This window comes from Sapajus apella, unplaced genomic scaffold (genome assembly GCF_009761245.1).
Source record: "Sapajus apella isolate SASKATOON/1434 unplaced genomic scaffold, GSC_monkey_1.0 scaffold33, whole genome shotgun sequence".
NCBI classification, from domain to species: Eukaryota; Metazoa; Chordata; class Mammalia; order Primates; family Cebidae; genus Sapajus; species Sapajus apella.
The window spans coordinates 13,149,647-13,176,756 of record NW_022436973.1 but is presented as its reverse complement, the minus strand read 5'-3'; the positions used below and the strand labels follow the sequence as shown (position 1 = coordinate 13,176,756).

At 44.7% G+C, this 27,110-nt stretch overlaps 1 protein-coding gene across 2 annotated transcripts; it reads left to right on the top strand.

Annotated features, from left to right (window-relative positions):
- Nucleotides 1-2,216: 2,216 nt before the first annotated feature.
- Nucleotides 2,217-26,851, top strand: NSFL1C (NSFL1 cofactor). 2 transcript variants are annotated; one of them, XM_032295397.1, is made up of 10 exons: nt 2,217-2,792; nt 5,112-5,209; nt 10,944-11,018; nt 13,517-13,522; nt 14,109-14,274; nt 14,915-15,007; nt 16,084-16,193; nt 16,582-16,719; nt 23,189-23,353; nt 25,109-26,851. In XM_032295397.1, the coding sequence occupies exons 1-10, from the start codon at nt 2,688-2,690 to the stop codon at nt 25,269-25,271; spliced, it is 1,119 nt and encodes a 372-aa protein (XP_032151288.1). In that variant the 5' UTR covers nt 2,217-2,687; the 3' UTR covers nt 25,272-26,851. The 2 variants fall into 2 exon arrangements, with proteins under 2 accessions (XP_032151288.1, XP_032151289.1); XM_032295398.1 differs by lacking the exon at nt 13,517-13,522.
- Nucleotides 26,852-27,110: the final 259 nt, after the last annotated feature.

Below are 27,110 nucleotides of genomic sequence, written 5' to 3'. Positions count from 1 at the left end.
CACTGGAAGGTCTGAATGTCAGTTAAGGAATCAATCATTTGCTCCACCTAGCAGCTCCCCTGGGCCACTAAGCTATAGAGGGTCTAGTCCTTAGGGGACTGGAGTAGGGAGTCAGAGGAGACACCAGTCCTGGGTACACACAGCTCCTGCCCAAAGTGAAGTCACCACCAGTGAGGACACAGCAGAGGGGGTACCGAAGGAAAGCTGGGGTGAGGCTGGAGGTGGTGGAAGACGGGATTAAAGGGAGGGGCTGGGGTGAGGCTGGAGTGGGAAGGAAGATGGAGATGAGCCTGGGGGGGGTTGGGCTGAAATGGAGTGAAGGTGGGCTTTGGAGGGTGGGGGTGCATTTAGTACTGAGGGCAGAGTTAGAAGGGAAAGTGGGGCTAGGTGGATCAGGTGCTGGTGGCAGGTCTGTGAGGTTGAGGTGAGGCTAGAGGTGGGAGTGGTGGTAGAATGTGGGGATGGGCTGGGGCAGGATGGGCTGGAGGCTGGGGGGTGGTGTGGTTGGTCATAGGAGGTACTGGGCCTTCAGCACCTCCTTACCGGGTTTTGTTAAGGACACTTAAATAACTGTTATGTAAATTTAGTTTCAAGTTCATGCCCTCACATCCCCTGCCCTAAACTCCAGTCAGGTCATCTGGAGCTGCCTCCAGAAACCACATGGTAAGTGACCAGCACAGTCCTGCAGGCTACGGAGAGACAGTGTGGTATAGTGGTTAGAAGCACAGACTCAGGAGCTGCACAATATCTGGATTCAAAACTCTTTAGAAGTCTAGGTTTCCCCATTTGTAAAACGGAAGTGGTAACAATAGAACTCACTTCATAGGAAGCATGAGTTAGTGTATTTAAGATTCTCTGTAGAATGTCTGGGGGCATAGTAAGTGCTCAATAAACACTAGCTGCCAGGTAGCGTTATGGGGAAGGATGCCCCCTAGGCCTCCAGAGGAGGGGTCAGAGATCCTCTGGCCCAACAAAGAGCTTTCCCTGATGGCACAAAAATGAAGAGGGGGGTGACAGTGAGTTTCAATACTATCGGGGGAACTGGACCTTGAGGGGCTGATCACCCGCAGTTCTTTCCGTTAGGGTAAGTCATTGTCAGTTTCCAGGGCAGAAAAACCTTGCTGGTTGCCAATCATGAGGTCCAGAGTGAGCCTCTAGCTTCTTGAACTTCCTGGAAAATTGGGGTACATTTTGGGTTGACACAATGATAAAGGAGGTAAGGCCTAGGGATGGGGGCTGGTGCTGGGTGGCCTTGCAATAGAAAGGGGAGTTTCAAACTACAAAGAAAGGACCCTCCTCCCACATCTGCTGCCAGAGCGTGCTGCGGCTGCAACCACGCTCCCAATAACCTAACCCAAACCCTAACTCGTTTGTCATATAAACTTAAAGGATTTCTTGTACAGTGTTAATAATACACCAAATTTTCCAGGAAAGAAACTTTTGTGTCAATTGAGGAAAGACCAGAGTTTGTGCTGTCCATAACCTGATTAAGAGGGGTTTTGACTAAGCCTGGGACTTTCTTAAGGTCTCCTTGAGGCAAGAGGGCAAAGAAGCTGAGGATCCAGAAGACAGGATTGTGCCTGAGAAGGCGGCCTTGGAGCAGATGCTCGAGGAAAGGGGAGAGAGTACCTTGCCCGTTGGTAAGAGAAAGTGGCTCCAGGCACAGAAGCACTAATGCAATGGCCCTGAGGCAAATACATCATACCTCGCACGTTCCAGGAACAGCAAGGAGGGCAAGGCGCCTGGAGCAGAGGAAGCTGGGGGATCTCTAGATGAGGTGGAGGAACTGGCCCATTTCTCATGGGTCTTGCAGGCAGTCCGTGAGATTGTCTTTTATGCGGGTAAGATAGTGAGGTATGGACGGCTTGTGAGCGGAGGCCTAACCTGTTCAAAGTCTGGATTTTTTCTTTCTTTCTTTTTCTTTTTTTTTCTTTTTTTTTTTTTTTTTTGAGACACACTCTCGCTCTGGCGTCAGGCTGCAGTGCAGTGGCACAATCTCGGCTCACTGCAACCTCCGCCTCCCAAATTTAAGCGATTCTCCTGTCTCAGCCTCCCGAGTAGCTGGGGTTACAGGCATGCACCACCATGCTCAGCTAATTTTTGTATTTTTAGTAGAAATGGGGCTTCACCATATTGGCCAGGATGGTCTCGATCTCTTGACCTTGTGATCCGCCCGCCTCGGCCTCCCAGAGTGCTGGGATTAGGCTGGGCCCAAGGTCTGGATTTTTACTCCCAGAATGTAAGAAGCAAGAAAGCAGAGACATTGTTTTGCTCCTTGCCATATCCACAGCCCTAGAACAACATCGGACCATTGCTTGACAAGTAAGTGAATAAACGAATGCATAAATTAATGGCATGAATTTCATTTCTGCGTCAATGAATAATTGAGAATCTGACTTCTGCAGGGATCCTTTAGCCCACAGGTATGTGTAAGCCCCGCCCCACCTCTCATCCATCGGGTCCCTCCGCCGCTGTTGGGCTGCAGTGAGCGCCGCGGTCGCCAGAGGGCGCGGAGCGGCGGGGCTTCCCGCACGGAGGGCTTTGCGTGAGGCACCGCGTTGGGCGGGGCTGCGGGCCGGCTCCCAGCTGCTGAGCCGGGTCGACCAACGAGCGGAACGCTGCAGCGGGGCTGCAGCTCGGGCTGTGCGGCGGCGGCCGGAGCGCTTTGGGAGGTGCACGGGACGAAGATGGCGGCGGAGCGACAGGAGGCGCTGAGGGAGTTCGTGGCGGTGACGGGCGCCGAGGAGGACCGAGCCCGCTTCTTCCTCGAGTCGGCCGGCTGGGACTTACAGGTAGCGCTGCGAGGTGGGCTGCGTCGGGTGGGCAGGGGGCTGCTGGGAGCGGGCGCCTGGTGCCTTAAGCCCGCGGCGGCCGAAGCGCACAGTCATCCCCGCTCTACCGCGGCCCGACCCAGGCCTCATGGTCCCAGGACCGCTTGTCACGCGTCGCCGGCTCTGCTTGGGAGTGAGGGAACGCAGGCCAGCCCCGGCCAGCTCTGCCGTGCCACAGTTTAACTCTGCCTCGCCCGCTTGCGGCGTCAGCGAGACCTCGGGCACTGCAGCAGCCAGCGAGGAGACTGGGCTCCTGGGGGCGTGGCTGCCGCGCCGAGTGCCTGCTGGAGGTCGGGCTGGTCCGAGTGAGCAGCACTTGGGTGAAGCCCCACTCGGCACTAGACGGCCGCTCATTTCTATTTCCGAAGCCCAGTTCGGGAATTGACCGACGCCCGCCTTTCTAATTGCTTGGAGGATACCTCTGGGGTGTTGGCGCAAGGTTGGAGCGTCTTCACCTTTCTTATCTGTAAAATGGGAGTCTCGCGGAAATTGCTATGTAGTTCATTGGCACGTACTAAGTATTCACTAAATATTCGGTAAGAATTAAGCTTCACGAGGCAGGGATTTTTGTACACCTGTGAATTCCCAGTGCCTAGAACAATGCCTGGCACAGAATAAGCATTCGGTAATTAACTGTAGAAAGAATTGCGTAAATATTCTTGGCCAGCCTACGTCTTAGGTAGATGATGACGATGATGACTGATAATATTGAATACCTGCCACGAGCCAGGCGCTGTTCGAAATGCTTTATATGTCTTTTGTCATTTAACCTTCGCATTTTGCAGCTGAGGTTACAGAAGTTGAGTAACTTGCTGAAGGCCTCACTAGCTACTAGGCAGAAGAGGTAGAATTGGAACTCATTTCTCTGTGATTCCAAGCAGACAGAGCCCAAGCTCTAAACCACTATGTGCCAAGCACTTTACATAATATGATTAGTTTAATCACAGCAACACTATGAGGTAAAGGATAGACTCATTTTATGGATGAGGCATTGGAAGCTCAGAAGGCAAGGAATTTGCTGAAGGTCACACAGCCAGTAAGTAGTGGAGTTGGGATTTGAATTGAGTCTGCTTCGTAAACTGCTTCCCAAACATAAGAATTAGGTAAAGCAGTTTGCTCAAACTTAAATTGCTTCCCAAACATAAGAATTAGGCAAAGCATCACACCTATACAGACACAGTGGGAAGCCCCTGTGCTGGGCAAAATTTTTTTTTTAAAAAGTTTTTACCTGAAAGACCTAAAAGCACACAGAGTTGTGGTCAACAGGTCTTCTGTCGCATTCCCCTCTCAGTGTAGTGGGGAAATTGAGGCTCATGCGTGTGACTTGCCTGGCAGGAACAGGACTTGAATGTAGGCTCCCTGAGAATGCCAGTTTAGTGCACGTCTTGACACAGCACGCTGCCTCCCAGCAGATTGCTTTTATCCCATGACAGCGCATTTCCTCCTGTAAAGATGGTGACTCTGAGGGCAGGGGCCATGTCTATTTCATCTCTGTGACCTCAGGGCTTTCTTACGTGTTTGTGCAAAGCAAGTGATTAGTATATACCTGTCCGTTGAGTTGGTGAGATGTCACAAATGACCAAAGGACTCCCATATTCCTTCTGTATGTATAGACCTAAGATCCAAGTGTGCATAAATCTTGATTATCTCATCCAATGTGCAGGTTGGTGAGACAGGTACCCCCATTTCACAAATTAGGAAACAACTTGAAAAAAAGGAAAAGCAGCAACCCAGACTGACTCCATGGTTCCTGACTCCTGGCTCTAATAGAAGTGCTTAGGAGTGAGGGCCTGAGCACACTGTCTGCGATCAAACCTGGCTCCACTCTTTACCAGCTGTGTAAACTTGGACAATTTTTTTTAACTTCTCAGTGCTCTGTATCAACTTTAAAATGAAATGATAATGGTACTAATACCATAGAGTTCTGTGAGGATTAAACAGACTAATGTATGTGGAATGCTCAGAAAAACCTGGCATATAAGTGCTCACTAAACATGTGCTACTTTTACTAGATCACATTTCTTCATAAACTGAGAATGAGGAGTGTCTTCCACCCCAGCCATTCTTGCCTTCTTTTCATCTTAGTGGGTGGAATTTGTTTCAGGTGACTTGGAGACTCACAGTTGAGCTGTTAACCCTCTAATCTAATGTTCTTTGGCCCAACACTTACAAAGCTACCTTGTAAGTGATGGTCATGTCTATATTCCTTTGTGCTCAGAGGAGATATATGTTAGGTGAAGGCCTGTTTAAGGGTCCCAAGGTACTACCTCTCTGTTTCAGATCGCACTAGCGAGCTTTTATGAGGACGGAGGGGATGAAGACATTGTGACCATTTCGCAGGCAACCCCCAGTTCAGTGTCCAGAGGCACAGCCCCCAGGTAAGGGCCAACTTCAATTATTGCTGCATGAGTGTTTCCAGCAGTGAAGAGGAGGTATTTTTCTGACCAGAGGGTTCAGGCCTGAGTGTGTGGACCAGGTCTGAATGAGAAGGTTAGACTGAGTGATGGGTAGTAATTCCCAGCAAGCCTCAGTCATTTCCTATACGGAGATGTATACGGACTTTTACCTGAGTGTGGTTTATGGTTCAATCCTGGGGGAAACCAAAAACCTACTTTTAAGACTTTTGAGGGTCTTTTACTTATGTAGTATGAGGAACAATCACTCCAACTCTAAAGTTTTTAAGTAAAAGCCAAAAAACTTCGTTTCAAGGGTACTATAGATGTGAAAGATTTGGCCAAATGACCTTAGGAAGGCATAAAGGTCATTATGTTTGATATTTTAGGCTGCCCATTACCTTATTAAGAAGTCTTTTACAAAATAAACCTGTGTAACCCAACCTTTCCCAAGTTGATTAAGGAGACCTTGTCTTACTAGATAAAACAGTGTTAACCTTTGTGATCCCATTTGCATCCCCTGTCGCAGCCTCCCTGGCTCCCACAACAGATCACTCCTGTGTTCTGCAGAGTGAAACAAAGCTGGTCTTCCAGGAGACAAGCAGGGGTACTTCCTGTAAAGCTGTCTGAACCATGCCGCCACCCCCCCCCCCCCCCCCGCTTTAGCCAGACTGCTTCTACTCTCTGGTATATGTTTTAGCCAGGAAATTCTATTTGGGTTGGAATTCAACGCCAGAATATAAATAATAGTGTTTCTTTGCCATGAAGTGGTAAATTATGTTTCTCTCTAAAGGTAACTGAGGTTTAAGATATATTTCCCCCTTTGAAGAAGGAACACTAACTCCAGATCTCATTGCTTTCTTAATTTCTTTCCCTAACTCCCATCCAGAGAAAAGAGGTGGTAGGAAAGTGATCTTTTAACTGTTTGTACGTCCTAACCTGTGAGATGTTGGCGATGGCACATCTGGGTATTACTGCTTAGGACACGTTGTTAGAGTAAGTGCTGTTCTTGCAGCTGCTAGTAGAGATGGCCGATTTTCTGAGGTATGAGTCTCTAGACAGCCACCTAAGGGTGTTGTTGGGATGTTGGCACGTCAGAATTACAGAGGGGGAGAGATTGCAACTTAATTTCTGATGCCAGTTACATGTTTACTCCTCTCTCTTCTCCAGTAGTCCCAAAGTTCTATTAAGGCAGTGATTTATTAGCATGGGCCCAGGAGCCTGACTGCCTTGGTTCAAATCCCAGCTCTGCCACTTAAGTAAAAGCTTTGTGACCTTGGGCAGGTTACTTAACATATCAGTTCCTCTTTTTCCTCACCTGTCAAATAGGAATGATAGTGCCTACCACATGGGAAATTGAATGAGTTAATGCTTACAAAGCACATGAAACACAATATGTGTTATTATTTTTATTTTAGTATCATTTTAGCATTAATTCTCCACTTGTTTTGTTTACCCTGCCTATTCCCCAACAAGTGTGTACATTTAAGAATAGGCATAAAATAAAAGAATTAAGGACATAGACATTAACATTAGAACTGAAGTGAGTAAAAAGACTAGACACACATTCAATCCAAGAGGCATTGTTTTATTGCTCTGGTTAAGGCTCAGACTTGGTAGTGGGCTTAGTAAAAGCAACTGAAGCCAAGAAAAAGAGAGGGAGGAGGGCACAGTCTGCTGCATGGTTGTCTTTGTTGAGGAGGAAAGCAAATGCTAGGACTACATACTCAATAGAAGCCAAACTTGTGCTAGCACCTCAGAGGAGTTCTGTGTGGGGCCTGCCTCTGCTTTCACCTGGCTGTTGCAGGACACTTAGCCACTCTCTCCTTCCCCCACTTTCAACTTCTCACATACCCTTTTATGTTGTCACTGCTGCCTCAGCAACACCCAGCTCTAGAATAGGGCTTCTTAATGCGAAGCTTCTGAACCCTAGGAGGAATGTATCAAATGGGCGTGAGAAAGTCTCTAAATTGTTAATACCTGAAATTGTAGGCAAAAGTTTGTGTACACGTTGGAGGTATCTTTTTGTGGCAGGAGAGTTCCATGGCTTTTATGAGATTCTTAAAGGGGCCGAGAGACATAAAAATGTTAACCATTGCCATAGGGAGAAAGTTTAAACTCCTCAATAATAACAGCCGCCATTTGTTGAGTATTTAGGAGTCAGGCACTGGGTTAAGTTTTTACATGAACATCTTTTTAGTCCTCACAGCAACCCTGCGAGGTTAGTACTATTAGTTAGTACTGAGGTTAGTACTATTCCTATTTTATAGATGAGGACACTGAAGTTGGGTATCTTTCCAAGATCACAGAGCTAGTAAAACATGGGTTTAAATGCAGGGCTGTTTCTGCATTCAGCATTTCAGCTCTCAGCCCCAACAATGTTCTGCCTCTTATGGACATTTGAAGTCCTCTAGAGTTTACCCTGGACCCACTTTCCTAATCTGACTCCCTTTTTCTCATTTCTGAAATCCTTTGTTCCAACCAAACTGATTTCTTTGGTGCTCCAGCTCTTCCTTGTTTTTGATTCCACTTTTGTTTGAGCCTGTCACCTGATCAGGTATGCCCACTCTCTTGTTTTCTGTCTATCCAAATCCCATGCATCCTTCCATGTTCACCTCCATCCCCACTCCTCTGTTGAGCGTGTTATTCCCAACCCTGTGACTAGGTGGCACACCGTAATTCTGTTCCACAGAACTCCAGTCACAACTATCACTCCTTCAGTTATTTGACTATATCCACATACTACTGGGTGACATCTCTTCTGCATTACCCTGAAATCTTTACCTGATATTTAACTTAATTTTTCTCCCCACGTAAATTGTAAGTTCCTGGAAGTGGGAGGGCTAGTATTTCAGGAGCAGTCACTGTCCTTCTAGCTCTGCCATATTTCTCACCTGTGTTCTCTTGTGATACTGTTCAACAGCTTTGAAGTAGATAAGGTGCTCACCATTTTGCAGATCAGGATCCTAATTCTTAGAAAGGTCAAGTAACTTACAGCTGCTGTTATCGCAGATTCAAAGCCAAGTCTGCCTAAGTCCAAAGATGCTTCTACTGCCACATGCTACCTCCCTGCCAGCACCTGCCACCCTTGTATGCAGGGTCAAGCAAGAGGTAACAGTTTCTTCCGTTTTTCCCTCTCTTTCATCCAGCAAAAGTTGTACTTTAAACTTTCAGGGACCCCCATTGTCTGATTCTCTAAAACTACAGTATCCAATAAGGTAGCCACTAGCTATTTAAATTAATTAGAATTAAGCAAGCATTGTTACTCATTTGCTTTAACCACATTTCAGATGGTTAATAGCCAAATATGGCTAGTGGCTTTCCAGTTGAACAATGCAGACAGCACTTCCATCATCACAGAGAGGCACTGCCACAGAGCTAGGGTGACCAGATTAAAATCAGAAAATGGCATCTGATGAAGGACTTTTGTGCCACTTCGGTATGCCAGAGTAGCCTGGGAGATAGTTTTAATATTGAAAAATTGAACTTTCTGAGATATTTTGCCAATTTGTGGAGACCATAGGACAAAAATATTCTGAAATTGGTAATATCCCTAGGACATCCATGCCATAAGGTGACTCAAGTCATTACTCCAGACAGTGGTTCTGAACTTGAATGTATGTCAGAATTACCTCAGGGGCTCCTTAAGAATAGACTGGTGGATACCCCTTCCAGAGCTTCTGGTTCAGGAGAATTAGGAGGGGGCCTGGGGCTTTGCATTTCTCACAGGTTCACTGTGATGCTGATGCTCCTGGTCCATGACCACACTTTGAGAACTGCTCCTTAAGGGTAGTACTTAAATGTGCCGCACCCTGCAAAAGGCTTTCCGTGCATCAGTACCCCACCAGTACACAGAAAGGTCATCGGTTGGTGCTATGATTATCTCATTTACATGTGAGAAAATGAAGGCTTTGAGAATTTAAATAGCATGTCCAAGATCCCAACAGTAGGAGGCAGAATTGGGATTGGAACCTGGTACATGGACACCAGAATCAGTGTCAGATACCATCAGTCTGCGTGTATGAGTTTTAGGGGAAAGAAACAAAGCCACCACAGAAAGCAATTTGCCCAATCAAGTGTATATATGTATATTTGAAAGTTTTAACAACAGGAAAGTAGAAGATATTTTTTTCATATATGCTCATCCTAGCCCAGTCATTGGAAGAAACTTTAGGCTAAATATGTATGGAAAATTCCCTTCAGGAAGATGAATGAGCAGAACTAGTACTCTTAGGGTACTAGTACAGATCTCATCACTTGGATCCTTTTGAACCATGTCATAACGAGCATCAAGGAATGCCCAGGAGGCTGTTCTCAGGAGCCAACTCATGCAGGGAGCTTATTTGCCACATTGATTGGTTTTTGTCCTCTCACTTCTAGTTGATGGAACCTCAGAACTCTTCTGTCCCCTGATTGCTTCCTTGAAATAAATCTTCAAGACTGAACTGGAGCTTTCTTCCTAGTAAACAACTCATTAAAGCCTCACTAAACCTGTATTACTCTCTATATTAGTCTGTTCTCACACTGCTATAAAGAACTACCTGAATAGAGTAGTTGATGAAGAAAAGAGGTTTAGTTGACTCCCAGTTCCACAGCTATACAGGAAGTATAGCTGGAAGGCCTTAGGAAACTTTGAATCATGGCAGACGGTGAAGGGGAAGCAAGCACATCTTCACACGGTGACAAGAGAGAACATGCAGAAGTGCCACACATTTTTTAACTATCAGATCTCGTGAGAACTCACTGTCACGAGAATAGCATGGGAGAAATCCACCCCCATGATCCAGATCCCTCCTCCAGCATTGAGAATTACAGTTTAACATGACACTTGGGTGGGGACAAAGAGCCAAAACCTTATCACCTCTTTCTCTCATATTATATGGAAGTTGCTTTTTCCCCTAAGAAATACAGAAGTTTTTTTTATCTTTATAAAATTTCTGTCTCATAGTCATCAAAAAACTAAGCTTGTTCCTTGAAGGCAGATCTAAACTAGGCGGAAAGTGGCAGTGGAAGACAGTGTCAGAGGGAATTAACCCTTCTCACACTCAGTTTTAGTTGTGCCCATCCCATGTAACACTGCTTTTTTTTCTAAAAATAAATAGTACTTCTTGACTAACCTGCAGCAGAAGCAGACTGGGGCTTTCTTTCCTCCAGTGCAGTCACCCACATATGCATTCATTCCTATCAACTCCCTCTGATCTCTGTGCACTTGTGTATGCTGCTTTCCTGTAAGACCACACCAACCCCTTTTCCCCAGCAGCCCCATCACCATGACTGTCCACTAGTTCTTTGGCACTTGGTTCAAATACTCCATTTTTCTGGGAAGCCTGTCTTATGTTCCCGTATTCCCTGCTGTCTGTACTACTTAACCCTCCCTTGTACTCATTTTTAGTTGTGCCCATCCCATACAACACTGCTTTTTTCCCCTAAATATTAATAAGTACTTTCTAGTTTTTATTAATGCCAGGACAGCTTAAATTGGGATTCCATTTTACCTCATGGTAGGACTTTCTAATTTATACTCAATCTGTGTGACCTTGAAAAACTAAATGCCACATTATTTTATGTGTAATCTTAGGGGATTAACCTTTTTCCACATGCATCTTCCACTTGCCCACCAAAAATCTAACCTGAGTGTCTTCACCTTCTTAGCAGTGGTGATGAGGATTACCTTCCTTAATGTTCCCTGAGATCATTTTGCTTTTTTATGTGTCTCCAGTGATAATAGAGTGACATCCTTCAGAGACCTCATTCATGACCAAGATGAGGATGAGGAGGAGGAGGAAGGCCAGAGGTGAGTCTTTTATAGGGGAATTTTATAGGGGATTGGGGACAGTTCATAGGGAAGTCCAGGGTAATGTGTAAATCACCTAGAACAGGACCTGTAAACATGATCAGTTATTTGTTAGCCATTACTACTGTGGGCTGGTCTGTGTGGGTTATATCCTAGGAACAGTCTCTTCTACTCCCTGTAGCTTAGAAGTGACCCCGTCCCCTGTTACTTAATGTAGTTATTGAAGAATATTAGGGGGAGGGAAACAAGGAAAAGATCTAGCAGTCCCACTCTTTGGTATTGACTCAAAATTTGGAATCAGTTCATAAAGAGATTTCTACGTTCGCATGCTCATTGCAGTGCTCTTCACCGTAGCAAAGTTATGAATCAGCATAAGTGTCTTACCAGCAGATGAATGGATAAAGCAAATGTGGTATGTATACACAGTGTAATACTACTCAGTCTTTAAGAAGGAAATTGTCATTTCCTTCCTTTTTTCCTTAACAACATGGATAGAGAACATTATGGTAACTAAAATAAACCAGGCACAGAAACACAAATATGGCATGTTCTCACATGTGGAATCTAGAGCAATCGAGCTCATAGAGGCAGAGTTTGTATAGAGACAGAGGTGAGGAGATAATGGGGAGATGATGGTCAAAGGGTATAAAAGTCTTAGGAGAAATATGGTTTGGGGCTTTTTTTTTTTTTTAATCTCTTGCGCAGCATGATGAGTATAGTTAATAAAAGAGCATTGTACACTTCAAAATTACTAAGAGTGAATCTCAAATGTTCTTACCACAAAAATATTGAGTATTTGAGGTAATGAATATGTTAACTAGCTTGATTTAATCCACTTCGTATTCATAAAGCATGTCATCACTTTGTACACCATAAGTAAATACAATTATAAATTGTCAATTTACAATTTTAAAAAATAAGGAAAAGAAAAAGTTATTCATTATGTTATAATCCATATGTAACCAGATATCCATTTTTTTGGTATATTTCTTTCCACCTTTTTCTTTTTAATTTAAAAAACATCACGTAAAAAAACAGCATTAGGCTTATAAGTGTATATTCCCCCAATAGACATGCACACATCTACTATTTGTTTTTAACCTTTAGGAATATTGTATAAAAATATCCGTTGTAGAAACTACAGACTAGTATAATGAAAAAGTCTTAAACTCATCTACCCTTTGGTAACTACAGTTAATATTTTGGCATGTTTCCATCCATTCTTTGTTCTGTAAATAAATATGATTTTGTTGGATTAATACTACATCTCAAACACTTCTCCATGTCATTAAAATCCTTCATATGCCTTTTCATATGCTGTAATAGTAATCTGTTATGTGGAATGTCTGATATTTAGGTTATTTCCAGTGTTTTTCTACTGTAAATATCAGTGCTGTGAATGTCTTTGTGGATTAATTAACCACGTTTCAGATTTTTTTTTTTTTTTTGAATAGTTTTTAAAAATGGAAATACCAGGTCAAGGGCATGCATATTTTTAAGGGTATTGATCATAGGCTCCTAGTTCTGAAGCTGGGGCTTTGAGATCCCTTAATAAAGACTTTATAGTCCATTTAGCAGAACTTCATCTACCTAGAATGAACAAGAATGAACGGCTACAGCCTCATTTCATGGGTTTTGGTTCTTCACAAGATCTGCCTTGGTCTGTCAGACATTCCTAAGGAAAACTGTATAATAACTATTATGGGAATTCAGTTACCTCATCATGGGCAGTCTTTAGGGAAGTAGGCTGAGAAATTTCATGTGTTCTGTTCCCTATTTTTATTCCTATTGTGACCTTCACACTGCCTCAAAACCTTTTAGATACTCCCAGATACAGAAGTATATGTTAATTTTAGGGTTTTACACTCCTGAGTGAAAGGCAATGTCATCAAGTATGTGAATGCCTAGCTCCTAAATGATTTCCTCATTCTCCTCCCACCCAGTCACATCCTCCGGGCGGGCGATGACCTTCCTTTATTTCACATTCCCCTTACTTCCTTGACCCCTTAGCATTTCAGACCTGAAAGGACACTGGTACTGTTGTCCTTGTCAGGGCCTGTGGCTTTGCTTCTCATTCCCTGGTGAATGTCAGGAAGTAGAGGGCTAAGACTAATTTTTATATGTTCTGAATTTTCCCCACTTGGGGACAAGCTGGTGATATAGCTCTGAATGGGAGTAATGAGGCAGTAGGCCAGCCTCAATGACAACAGATTTTCAGACCCGTGTAAAAAAGTACTAACTTTATCTCAAGCCATGCCTGGCCTGTTGCATAGCCCATTGTGGGTGTCTTGGGATTTGTATTTGAGATTGGAGCTTCTCTGACCTTCAGTACCCCCCGCCTTCCTCAGGGCCCCCATTCATGTCACATGAATGGCAAGGTGAGGTGAGGCTTGGGGGAGCTCTTGGTGCTGTGTCACACCACCTTACCTGTGTGCATTACTCTGTGCTTGTTCTTTTGCATACATCTGCTGATTTGAACCTCACGGCTCTGACTTAAGGAGCAGGTAGGTAGGGCATGTGGTCCTCCCCTCCCATTTCAAAGACAAGGAAAGTGAGTTACAGAGCAGTACACTGGCTTACCCAGAGCACAGTGGCAGAGCCAAGACTGGCGCCTAGCTGCTTGTACTAACCGTGTCAGTGCCACTAATAACCCCAAGTCACTAGTGATAGCTACTTCTATGACTATAGTCACTGTCTCCTGGAGAGGAGGCTGGCCACCAGATTGATATTTCCCAGCTGAGACTCTCTCCTGAGCTAATAAGCTCTTGTGCATGCCTGGAATGCCTTTCCCCAATTTGTTCATCTGATAAATTCATCCTCATCCTCAATACTCGACCCAGAAGACACCCTTTTAGGAAGCCTTGGCTATCCTTCCCAGCTCAGTGTTCGCAGAAACCCCTCACTGACTTCTGTTGCTGCTCATCCTGCATTGTACCTGCTTGCCTCCTTCCATGTGTTCCTAGCTAGCCAGTAAGCTCTTTAAAGACAAGCATTGTACCCTTTGCCTCTGTGTGCCCAGCACCAACCTGGCACATGCTCTATTCATGTTTTCCATGAGTGTTTCGTGTTATAGGTGTGTTTTGTACACAGGTTTTATGCTGGGGGCTCAGAGAGAAGTGGACAGCAGATTGTTGGCCCTCCCAGGAAGAAGAGTCCCAACGAGCTGGTGGATGATCTCTTTAAAGGTGCCAAAGAACATGGAGCTGTAGCTGTGGAGCGAGTGACCAAGAGCCCTGGAGAGACCAGTAAACCGAGAGTGAGTATAAGGGTCATTGTGCCCACAGGACTGAGATTCCAGAGCGGGGAATGCCGCTTTCTTCACCCCCGATAGTGACTGATTTTTTTTCTTTCTTTCATTTGCTTACTTGGTCTTCTGTGCAGAACACAAGTGTAGTTTCTCTCACCCTTTAACGTGAAACCAAGATTTGGGCAAGAGTTTTCAAACCTATAGCCTATGGTCTAGATTGGGTTCTACATACATGTTTTGTTTGGCCTATCCTATTTGACTTGTTGTTTTATTTTGTTTTACTTGAATTAATATTCATCTGTTTTCTATAAAATCTGGTTTTCTATCTCCCTTGGGAAAATCAAAAAGTCTTTGATACTATCCTGTACCCAAATTCCTACATGGCCATGGTTAATGAGAGTTTCCTTTAGCCAGGAACTGCCACTTCCAGCTCTTACCCCAATTCTGGCCACCTAATTCATTTACTATACTACCTGGCCATGTAGGCACTGAGTCTGATACCAAAGAAAGTACATCTAGTAGCTAACAAGCTTGATCAGGAACCTTGTCCTCTTTCTTTCTCTTACCTAAGATAGATATATCATTGTATCTGAGTAACCCCTGTACCACAGACCAACCCCTCAAATGTGTGTGAACTTGTCCCTTATAGCCATTTGCAGGAGGTGGCTACCGCCTTGGGGCAGCACCAGAGGAAGAGTCTGCCTATGTGGCAGGAGAAAAGAGGCAGCATTCCAGCCAAGATGTGAGTGTGCATCTACCTTCCCATGAGGGAAGCTTGCGGACTGTTCTGCCATTTTTCTGAAGGGATTGGTTACATATTGTGCATGAACCAGCAGCCTCTGAAGGGGAAGCTAACAGAGACAGTGCCCTTGCTGTGGTTCACGAACAGAGAGGCTTACTGGAAAATCAAAGGCAGCTTTCATGGGTGCTGGGTGAGAGAGCTGGTGAGAACAGGTGGAGAAAGGGGATAGGCAAACGAAGGAGTTTTTGGAGCAGCCGATGAATCTCAGGCAGAGGTACAGTGTATCTGGGGTTCTCTGGTGATATGAGTATAGCTGAAGAACTTGGTCTTCAGACCACCAGACAAGACTTGAAACACCAATTTTTTTTTTTTTTTTTTTTTAGTTTTTATTGTCCACTACTTTTTAGCCCTGTGCATGCGGGCCTCCTCCCCACAAGTGTGATCATACAGACAATTTTCAGTCTTTTTAATTCAATATTATATCACAAATATTTTCTTATAGTTTTGTGATCATTAATTTCTATAATATGTTTTAAATCATTTTGGGTTTTATTCCAAAATAAAGTCAAGCAAGAAAATAAAAATTTAATCCTCCAAGGCAGCAGGTGCTAATGCATTGGTTTTTAGCCTTCTAGACCCTTTGCTGTGAATGTGTGCAGGAGTTATTAACAGAACTGGTAGATAACAGTTTTAATGACTGTAGAATAGTCCACGAGCAAGATTTGCCATGGTAGTTTAGTCAAACACGCACTGCATACCAAGCACAAGCACGGTGTTGATTGAGTCACCTGCCCAGAGCCAACTAGCTAGTGAGTGGTACAGGCAAAATGCAACCCCAGGTCTCCTAAAACAGAACCCCTGCCCTTAGTCTGTGCTAGATCACCTTCCTATTCTAGGTTAATGCTTATTTAGTTTGCTTGTTGAGTTGCATGTGCACACATGTGTATATGTGTGTTTATGTGTGTTTTAATAGTAGCAACACTGAAATAGTAAAAATCTGCTAATTTGCGGTTTCAAATTGGTATGCTTGCCAGAACCCTGACAATGTATTAACTGCTTACTTCCTGTCATCACAGGTTCATGTAGTATTGAAACTCTGGAAGAGTGGATTCAGCCTGGATAATGGAGAACTCAGAAGCTACCAAGACCCATCCAATGCCCAGTTTCTAGAGTCTATCCGCAGAGGGTGAGTGAAAAAGACCTCCTCCAGGTCCCAAATCAGTGAGTGGATAGCAGTTAGGAGAGGAAGAGGCGGAATGTTTATTATTTCAGAAGTAAATTGTTTGAAGCAGACTCTGCATAGTTGAGATACATGTTCCTAGATCTGCTCCAAATACCAGTGTATCCATTTTTCCCCTTTGGGCCTGAGGGCAAACCCAAGTGGCCAAATAAGAAATAGGTGTCTTCCATGGCTGAACAGACAAGAGAAAAGGCAGAGGCAGGCAGGTAGCCTGCTCCCTGTGGAGGCCCAGCAATTTTCACCATTGGGACTGAGAGTTTCTTCTCCCCTTTTCCCCATCACTGTCATTTCCATCTTCTCTCTGTGTACTGCAGCATGGCCTTTTCTCCCACAGGGAGGTGCCAGCAGAGCTGCGGAGGCTAGCTCATGGTGGACAGGTGAACTTGGATATGGAGGACCATCGGGACGAGGACTTTGTGAAGCCCAAAGGAGCCTTCAAAGCCTTCACTGGCGAGGGTCAGAAACTGGGCAGGTAAGGAGCAGCACAAGTAAGAGCCAGACTGTGTCAGTCACACCTGCCAAGCCCAGCACACCCTGTGTATCACTCACTTTGCTTATTAGCTCTTAACTGCTTACAAAGTACTTCAAGTTTTATTTGTATTAGAAATAGAATGTGGAGAACATGGGCTCTGGAGTTAACAGACCTGAGTTTATGTCTCTGCTTCTTCACTTTCTAGCAGTGTAACCTTGGACTGTTTATCCTCAGTTTCCTCAACTATAAATTGGTACTAATAAGAGTCCATATCTCCTAGGATTATTGTTGCAAGCAGTAAGTGAGCTGATGTATGTAGAACACTATTCCATAGTGAGCAGTCAGTGTAAGCAGAAAGTGTAACATAATTACTGCTATGGCTCAGTAATCTAGGGTGTTCAGGGAAAGTGTGATCTCCTCGATGGTGTAAGGCTGACATGGGGATTCCAAGGGGAATAAGGAATTTAAGACTATCTCGCCCAGCCAGGCCTCGCAGAGGGTTGCTCAGGATGCAAGGACGCTCAAGAACCTTGCTGCCCTTTTGCAGGCTGGTGTGCCACGATTATGGCAGCTCAGCAGCTCTTATTTCTACTTATTTGGCCCTTTCTGACACTCACTCTGCCACCTGTAATTTTTTCTGCCTTGTGTCCTTCTCACTCCTGTACCCTCTACTAATAGACATTCTCTATCTTCCATTGAAACCCTCTGATGGTGTCTGATTGGGTGATAGTCACTGTTATCCTTCATAGTTCTCCCACCAGACCCTTAGCCAGCCCATAGGTGGGCTCCCTTCTCTCAGGACGCACTTAGCTTTGGCCATGGCCATGGGATCACCTGATTAGTATTCTTCAGAGGGAACCGCGCACATGGTAGGCATTCAGAGCATAGTGATCCTCCTTCCCAATGATTCTTATTTTACAGAGAGAAAGCTAATACTCTTGGACATTAGGGCTTGTCTTTGAGCACATGGCTGGTGTGTGGTAGAGCCAAGACCCCAGGCCTTCTATTGGCTTTCCTTCCTGCACTCCTGCACAATGAGACATCCTCTCTAACCTAGATCTGGCAGTTGTCAAAGTAGCTACTGCCCTTGCTCATCCCACCCTCTTCAGAGATCAAAGCTTGGTCTTCCAGCAACCATGCCCTCTGAGCTTCTGGCTGGCCCTCTCCTAGAATCCTTTACCTTCCTATTGGCCATTCATGCCTCATTGGGAGCACGGGTCAGAGTTCAGGGTATTAGATTTACCAGGCCCAAAATAGTTAAGTCATCCCTGTTCTCACCATTTCATCTGTTGTGTCAAGGGCTGTGGACTAGCTCAGAACAGCTGTTCTCACAACTGAGTGTCCCTGTCAGTTGTGACGAGCCTTGTAGGGCACCCAGTTTTCTTTTTCTTTGATAATTAAAGTAATGCATGTTCATCTTAATAGAAAGTGCAGGTAAAAACTATCCTAAACCTAACACCCAGAAATATTCAGTTACTATCTGACAAGTATATCTTTGTACTCTTACTTACATGGGTTTGTAAATATGCTGTTTTATCACCTGCTTTTTGCTTTATCAGTGAAGTATGGCTATCATCCTACATCGGAAAGTGTATTTCTACACTTTTAATTATAATGCTTACGTAATTTTCTCTCCTATAATTGTGCTATAATTTAACAAATCCCTAGTGTTAAACATTTTGGCAGATGCCAGAATTACAACATTGTAGTTAATATTTCTGTAATTAAATTTTTGTATACTCTTTAATCTTAGACTGAAAATATGATTTTTGTCTCAAAATGGCTTCATTTTTTAAGATGTCAAATTGCCCTTCAAAAAGTTTACATTTTTCACCCCCACCATCAGTTACAAGGGAGGGCTCAGAACTTCAGAACACCATGCAGTTTGGGTTTGATTTTATAATACTAACAAGAAATGCATCTACTATTGGAAAGTCTAACTATATTATGTGTGTGTAACTCTGCATCTCAGAAAAAGTTATCTCTGAAGTCTTTTAGCATGATAGGAATAAATATTAGTGTGGAGGATAAGCAGAAGATAGAACTTGATGTCAGCATGATGTTTATCAGCAAAGTAAGTGTTCACTGCCAGTTCCACTTGCATTTTTTTTTTTCAGTTCTGGCTCTTTATGAAAACTTTTTTTAAAAAAAGCAGCTACAGTTTTATATAGCTAAGTGAGGTGGGACTTTAGCTTTTCGGTCTAAATCGGGATAGCTGCTTTAGTTTTTCCCATAAATCTTACTAAATTTTTAATTGTCTTGCGAACCAAAATGATCAGAAGCCAAAAGATCAACAAAATTTTCTCAGATTTGCTTCAAAAATTGGTCAGTACTGAGTTTTTTCTCTTAATTATCTGGGCAAATACTTCAAAGTAAATGAATAAGTTGTCCCGGTTCAAAGATTTTGAGAAAATTCATTCATATTAAATTTTTGTTGTTTTAGGTTTTACATTACTTTGTTTGGGTTGGGAGCTGATCTGAAGGTTCGAATTGCAGACAGCAAGAATGCACTTGGGGGTAGAGTCACTGCTGCTGGAAGTGAGCTTTAGCTGCTCCCATGCCTTCTGTAGTGGTTATTTTTGTGGAGAAGATGGCTGGTCTCAGGATTTGTGACTGTGGCAAGAAAGTACCTAATGCCAGTTTATTCTCACTGTAAAGCTAGAAGGTGTTGGATGATTCGTGCTCTTGAATTGAGACTCATTTTGTAGCCCAGCCGTGGGCAGTTCTCAGGAAGAGCTGACAGGCCGGCTCCTTTGAACAGATGCATGTGGCTGCCCTGCAGGATGATTAGAGTACTATGGAACTCATGTTCTTTGAATGATTTGTTCTTATTATTTGAAGAATCAGGAGGCCTGGTCTTGAGGTTTCTCTTCCTCTTCCACTCCCCATCCTTGAGAGCAGCACAGGCTGGGAATGCCTGTCAGGTGACCTTCCACTTAGAGCCCATGGACAGCTGATAGCATTTCCAGTTGATTTTGGTCCAGAATTGAGGTAAATATAAGGGGCAGGACCTTGAAGAATGATAGTAATTGACTAGTTTTTATGTTGTTAGCTAAGCACTGTGCTAATTTCACATGTTTTATCTTCTTTAATCCTGTTTTGATCCCCATTCTACAAAGAAGGGAATGAGGTCCATATTGCTGACCAGTGCAGAGCTTAGTCCCTACAGTTTCTGCCTTTATCTGCCAACCTGCATAGCATCCTGGATATTCTTGCATATCATAGTCACATAGACGTTTGTTTGTGCTTTTAGTGTGTGCTGGGTACAGTGTGTATTTTTAGCTGTTTTCTCAACTACCTGGGAAGTTTTAACTCTGTTTTATTGATAAGGAAACTGGGTTTTGAAATCCAGGCCTATATCTGTCGGACTGTAAGGTCCAGCAGACTGTAATGGTTTGAAGAGCACAGGATGGAGAGCCAGACAGCTCGAATTGTATACTGCCTCCACTGTGAACCAACACTGGGATTTTGGGCAAGTTGCTTAATCCTGCTGTCGCACAGTTTCCTCATCTGTAAAGTAGAGATGATGAATCACTACCGCATAGGTTGGGGGTTAAGCCTGTGGGTTAAGTAGGTTAATACATGTGAAGTACTCAGCACAGGGCCGCCTGACTCAGGAATGGTGCCTCATAAACAATTACCATGTTTATCAGGCCAGCCTGCCTCACCTAATTTTTAGGGAGTGTGTAAGAGAAATAGCCAGTCAGAAGCAACACAGCCAAGTCCAGGCATCAGGCTTTTTGCATCCTTCCAGTGATGAGTACCAGTCCTCTGCAACAGAACATGCTGGCAAGTAGACCCAAACAGCAGCTGCTTCCTTGTGCTCAGGATTTTCTAAATATCAGGTCCTGCGTGCACATTATCTCATCTCATCCTCACAACAGAACTGCTCCTCATTTTACACACAAAGACACTGAAGCCCTGGGAAGTTGTGACTTGCTTAAAGCCACACTGCTTGTTTAGTTCAGTGGGAGAGCTGAGGCCATATGGTAGGTGGCACAGCTCAAAAGCTTATGCCATTTCTCCAGCATCACACCAACTCTCCTTGATAGTAGGGACAGTAAAGACTGCTTCCCCTAAAAGGTACGGAGGTGTGATGGGGAGAGTATCTCCATTTTATAGAAAAGGAAATTGAGGTGCCAAGGTGCTCAGTAACTTGCTGAGGGTCATCAGCTCATAAGTGAGGAATGAGACTAGGAGAAGGGGAGAAATTTGAGAAAGCATTTTCAATGTAAGTATTATTTTTCTAAAGTAAATTATACTGAGTTAAGCTTCACAAAGTCCTGACTGGTGGGAATGTACAGAATATATAGAGAAAGCAAGTTTGTTTATTGCATGAGTTTTTGAAAATTTTGAAACTGGCCCATAGCATGTGTGTCTGTTTTCTTTTCTATAAAATGAAGATAACACCCATCAACACCCATCTCAAAGGATGGTTGTGGTGATTTGGTGAGATCATGGCTATGAAAGCCCCTTTAGACAGCACCTGCACAAAGTTGGTGTAAATGTCACTCCTGTTTTTTCTACTCCCCACCCCTTGCCTGTACAGATATCAGCTATTTTGGCTTAACAGGCCTAATTTTTGGCCTGACTGAAAATGTTATAATTCTGTTTCTGGCAGACAGTGGTTTCAATGAGTACATGTACTTTGAATGATTATAAATAGGCGAGGGACAGGCTGCCTAAAGTCTAGTTGGAGAGTTGACCTAATGTCTGAAACTAATGAACAAAACAAGATAGTATAGATAAGGGATGTCCAGTCTTTTGGCTTCCCTGGGCCACACTGGAAGAAGAATTGTCTTGAGCCACACTTAAAATACACTAACACTAATGATAGCTGATGAGCTAACAGCAGCACAAAAAAAAGCAAAAAAAAAACCCAAAAACTCACGTTTTCAGAAAGTTTACGAATTTGTGTTGGGCTGCATTCAAAGCCGTCCTGAGCCGCATTCGGTGGTTGGGTAAGCTTGGTGTAGAGCTTAGGCATTTACAGGCATATAAGATTTACCTTTTCACTGTTTGCAAGCAACTCTTGTGGCCTATGGTGGTGTGATTTAAACTGTGTTTCCAGGCCACTCTTTTTGAGTCCCTCATGCTGCGATTCTGATGCACAGAAGCAGCTCCTCTAGTGCTAGTAATGTGGGTGACATTCTTCTCTGAGTTCTACTTTGTAATCCTCTAGGCCCATATTTTTCACGTTCACAGAAAAGAGTAAGTTTACTTTTCAGTCATTCTTTGTTAATTATATGCTTCAGGGAAATATTTAACTGTGCAGTCTCAAAACCTTTAATATGCCAATGGCTTCTGAAGCTGCTGGTGTATTATGTGGCCTTTTCCATACCATCTGGAGATATCTCAAGGGACTGAGGTCCCATGGAACACACTTTGGAAAGCACTTTCAGTTGGATTTGCTCTGAGTACCATTTTTTGGGCTGTGAAGGGGGAAGGATAAGGTACAAAAACTTATCTCATTAGAGGCTTTGAGGGGAAGCAAATGCTCATCTAATGGCCGAAACCTTTGCAAAGGTCTAGGTCAGGTCGTCTGCTAAGAGAAAGACAGAGTGAAGTGGACAGGTAGTTCAGAGAAGTCGGCTCCATATAGTTGCGGGGAATTGGGAGTCCTGTGTGTGCATTTTGTGTTTGTCAGCCATCCTGAATACATTAGGCAGTTTTCCCCTTTAATCCTCACAAAAACTGAGCAAGGCCTATAGCCTTAACCCTTTAAAAATATAATTACTACCTTTATTGAAACTAAGGGTGCTTGAGTAATTCAAACCCTGGTCCATGTGATTCTGAGATGTGAAATCTAACACTGTGGCAGACACTGTGTCCTGTTCATTGTATGATGAATCCCAGCAGTACCCAGCACTCGGTTGGCTTTTCAGTGCCCTTCAGAACTCTCTCCCTTGCCCTCAATAGTGAATATATGAGTACAGATATGCATGTAAGTGAGGTGCACTAGGTAATGCAGGCCTGAAAATTCCATCACAGAGGAAGAACCTGGATTGCTTCCCTTGCATCCTGCCACTCACCTGCCAGGCTGTGCCAGGGCTGCCTCAGCTGCAGACTCGGAACACTCCCCTCCACCACTCCATTGAGGCCAAAACTGACCCTCGTCTATAGTGTCTTCCAGCCTCATGGCCCTGTCTCTTCCACCCTAGGCTGCCCTTTCCTCCCTTTGCGCCCTTGTTCAGGTGAAGACACCGAAGAGGAAAAAAGGCTGAATAACTTGCCCACATTACTCAGGAGCGAGGGAGCTAGCAATAACGTATGACTCAGGGTTTGAGGTAGATTCTGCTGGAGCTGTAAGTTCCGTAAGGGCACTATTCTGCCTGATTAAGTCAATACATTAACAGCACCAAACAATGCCAGGCACATAGCAAATGCTCAGTAACAGTCCAAGAAGGAGTTCCCTTCTTCCCAGGGGCCTTGTTTCTGTTTGTGTCCTGATGCCATCCTCTCTTCTCAGCACTGCCCCCCAGGTGTTGAGTACCAGCTCTCCAGCCCAACAGGCAGAAAATGAAGCCAAAGCCAGCTCTTCCATTTTAATCGACGAATCAGAGCCTACCACAAACATCCAAATTCGGCTTGCAGACGGCGGGAGGCTGGTGCAGAAATTTAACCACAGCCACAGGTACCTTGCATTGTGTGGCCTAGCGTATTCTAGGAGTGTCCTCTGGGACTTATGCAAATGTGTGGGAAATAGAGAGCCCTTCTTACTCCTAAACACCAGCAGGCCCTCCATGCTTTACCCGAAGGAGGCACAAGGGTGGGAAGGACTATAAGTCTGAAGCCTTAGTCTGGTCCCCACTCTTCCATTAGTGTGGCCAGTGACTGTTCAGTTCTCCCCTGTGTGTCTCATTCCTCATCTGCAAAATTAGGGTATTGGATTTCTCAGGGACATTTTTTAGCTACCAGACTGTTCAGAGGAAGTCTCATGCTAAAGTCCTATGAAGAGATCAAATTAGAACTGCTGTAGTTGGTGGAGGGGTGAGTGGTGCAGTGCCAGCATCCCACTCACCTGGCTTCCTCCACCTCCCTCCTTACAAGGGGCCTGTGAAAACCACAGGGCCAGGGAGATCTCTTCTAGATCTGGCTGTTGAGAATTCTGGGAATACCTGCTCTCTCAGACCATGTGGGCTGGATTAGTGCCTCCTTCATTATAAAGATAGAGAAACTGAGGCACAGCAAAGTGAAAAGACTAGTGGGAGAGGCGCTAGAAGACTGTTGCCAGTAAATACATTTGGCATCTCCTTTCTGTATAACAGAAGTGTCTAAATTTTATTGTTCATGAGCCCTCTAAGCCAGCACCCACATGTTGGGTCAGTGAATGCTTTGACAGTCATTGAGTATTGACTGGGCTCACCTGTGGGTAGAAGCTGGCGACAAGCCCCAGCTGTGAGCCAGGGGCATCTGGAGGCCTGTTCAGACCTCCTCCATCAGGACCCTTCCCTCAAGTGCCTGGTGATTAAGGAAGTAACCCATCCCACTGATGTGAGCTATTTGCCTCAGTTTCATTTCACTTATTAAGCTCAGCACACTGCTGCCCACTCCCAGGGTGAACAGCCCATGCAGAGGGCTTTGCTGGGTAAAAAAGCTTGGCTTGCTAAAAGGTAAAAGTCACAGTCAGAATCCTACAGGTCCTTGCCCTTAGATGTGCCAAATTATAAGTTGCATAGATTTTAGGAGTTTGGGGCAAAAGGAAACTTTTATTTAAGTGCTCTGGGGAAGGAGGCATTGTTTCCATGTGGTTTCATTCTCATATGATCTCCAGGTTCACGAGATAGGCAGTGTCTAGAAAAATGATTCCTGGCCCTGAGAAGTTGACCATTAATTTTTGATAAATAGTTTGAGTGCCTCCTGTGACATACAAAAGAGACATATTGTGCCCTGTGGAACTCCTGAGCTACATGAGGAGACACTAATCAGATCATCCCAGAAATGTGGAAGGAGGACAGGGATGGAGACAAGGAGCTGATAAAGGCTGTCCTGAGGAAATGGCATTTGATCTGAGGCCTGAATTGTGATTAGGATTGCAGGAAGGGGATCAGGCAGGGGAGCCTCTGGAAATAAGGGACGAAATGTGGGAAGAGAAAGAGTATGGCCTGATGAACTAAAAGTGGGGAGAAGAGAACGAGGAGAAAGAGGGTGGTGTAAAATTAGTCAGGCCTTGGGAACACAGCAAGGTTGTTTGTGTTCATCCCAAGGAAAATGGAAACAGTGAAGGACTCTCAGCAGGAAAAGGACATGGTCCCATGTGCCTGAACGTAGCTTTTGCTGTTCTGTGGAGAAGATCAGGGAATGGGATTTGCAAGGTGTTTAGCTTTCCACGGGACAGGGTGTGGTCGGCAGAGGAGGGCACTGCTCACTACTTCCCCAACTCCTGCAGGATCAGCGACATCCGACTCTTCATTGTGGATGCCCGGCCGGCCATGGCTGCCACCAGCTTTATCCTCATGACTACTTTCCCGAACAAAGAGCTGGCTGACGAGAGCCAGACCCTGAAGGAAGCCAACCTGCTCAATGCTGTCATCGTGCAGCGGTTAACATAACCACCCAACCAGCTGCCTGGCCTCCCTCCTGTGTTTCCCATGGCCAGTGGCCATGGTCCATGGGGATCGCCCCTCTTGCCCCCTTGTGCACACCCAGCAGTCGAGTGTGACGTCTTCTCCATAGCTCTGGGTTCTTAGATCTTGGTTGGACATTTGTTTTCTTCTTAGTTGCATTTTCCTGGGTTTTTGTGACGATCAATGGACTTTAATGAAAAAAATAAAAACAACCAAAAAAATTGAAGGAATATCACCAGCATGTTGTACGGAAACTCTCCCACTGAAGCAGGCTTTAATTGCTTTAAAATTATATTTATCTTGGGGCTCGTGGGACGAAACTTACTTCCATCCTCTGCATAAAAACTTGTGGCACACAGTGCTTATTCACTAGTGTGTCCCACCCGCCAGCCCCAAAGATGACTGGAGGAAGTAGCGGAAACGTTTAGAAAGAGGCTTCGCCACTACTTGTTCTTACAGGAATGTATCACTTGCCCAGATAAAACTGAGCAGCAGCCAGAGTCCCCTAAAGTGGGAGGTCAGAGCTGCATGCACACGGTGTCTTCAGAAACTGAAAATATATATTTCCCTACGCTCTTTTTACTCAACCCCTGGGAAATCCAATCTTGCCAGGCCTTGGCCAGTTGAGGTTCTGTTTCACCTGCCTGCCTGGCCCTTTCCTCCGTCACCATCCAGACTGCCCGCCTCCTGGGAATTCTCATGGGCTCCATTATGGCTTTATTTACTCCACGTGCAGAAGTCTAAGTGGACCTAGGAGAGAGGTTGGTGGGGTATTGTTTTCAGTAGGATACAGCTCATGCCAACCCAACCCAAGTGAGTTGAGAATCAGGGTATCTTGCCCTAAAAAACAGCCAGAATGCCACCAAGCTGTTCACTAGTGATGTGCAGCAAATCAAATCAACTGTTGAAGAAGGGGTGAGTTTCCTGTGCTACAAGCACCTGTCACTGTTGGTACTTACAGGAGGCTTCTGCTGGTACATCTTGGAAGTGAGTGTAACATCACTAGTTGGCTTTGCTTAGCAGGTTCTGCTTCACAGTCATTTGACCTGCTGACTTGTGACTTGCAGAAACTTAGGCAGTAGTCCTGACCTGGTAAACACCCTCCACCACCCCTATAAGTTTTCTTCCTATGCAGGTTTGGGAGAGGAGGGCCGTCGGGCTCTTGGATGGAACCCTTTCCCCATTAAACAAACCAGAGACTTAGAATCCATGCTGACTCAGGATCTCCTGGTTTGGAATCATAATGTGCCTCGATCCTCTTTCCAAGCAGGCCTCACCAGTCTCTTTCTCTTTCCTGCTTCACCCCTGCAGTGAGCCAAGAACCAACACTACATCCACCTAGAACTGCAGAAGGGCTTGTGGTTTCAACCAAGACCCATCCTGAGAAAGTGACTTGGCTTGGTGCTTTTGATCCCAAAAGTTCCCATACTGGCAGTGGCCTGCTGGGACAATGGCATCTGTCATGGTGTTTCCTCCAGCAGATGGAGATTACTGTGGAACCTACATATGGGTCTGGAAAAACTGTACACTGTTGTCACCTTGACCATTAAAAACCAGAATGAGGACAATGGAGTTTTGTACTTTTTAATGGGTTGCTTTGACAGAAACTACAGCAGCCAGAAGTACTTCACTGCTTCACAAAGGCCCCATTTTACAGTGCAAAACCTTGGGCCCAGGTCACACTGCTACTAAGTGGTAAGCTACTGCCTGTTCCCATGCAGAGCCTGTGCTCAGCCCCCATGAAGTACAGTATATACTCCATCCCTAACTGCCAGGCCCGTATACATACACCTGACCTCACAGTGTCTGCTTAATTAGTACATG

Bases quoted from the DNA above. Each gene is read 5' to 3' on its own strand.
- NSFL1C (XM_032295397.1), top strand. From the start codon at position 2,688: ATGGCGGCGGAGCGACAGGAGGCGCTGAGGGAGTTCGTGGCGGTGACG. The intron at 2,793-5,111 runs GTAGCGCTGCGA...TCTCTGTTTCAG, and splicing joins CGGCCGGCTGGGACTTACAG to ATCGCACTAGCGAGCTTTTA. The intron at 16,194-16,581 runs GTGAGTGAAAAA...TTTCTCCCACAG, and splicing joins CTAGAGTCTATCCGCAGAGG to GGAGGTGCCAGCAGAGCTGC.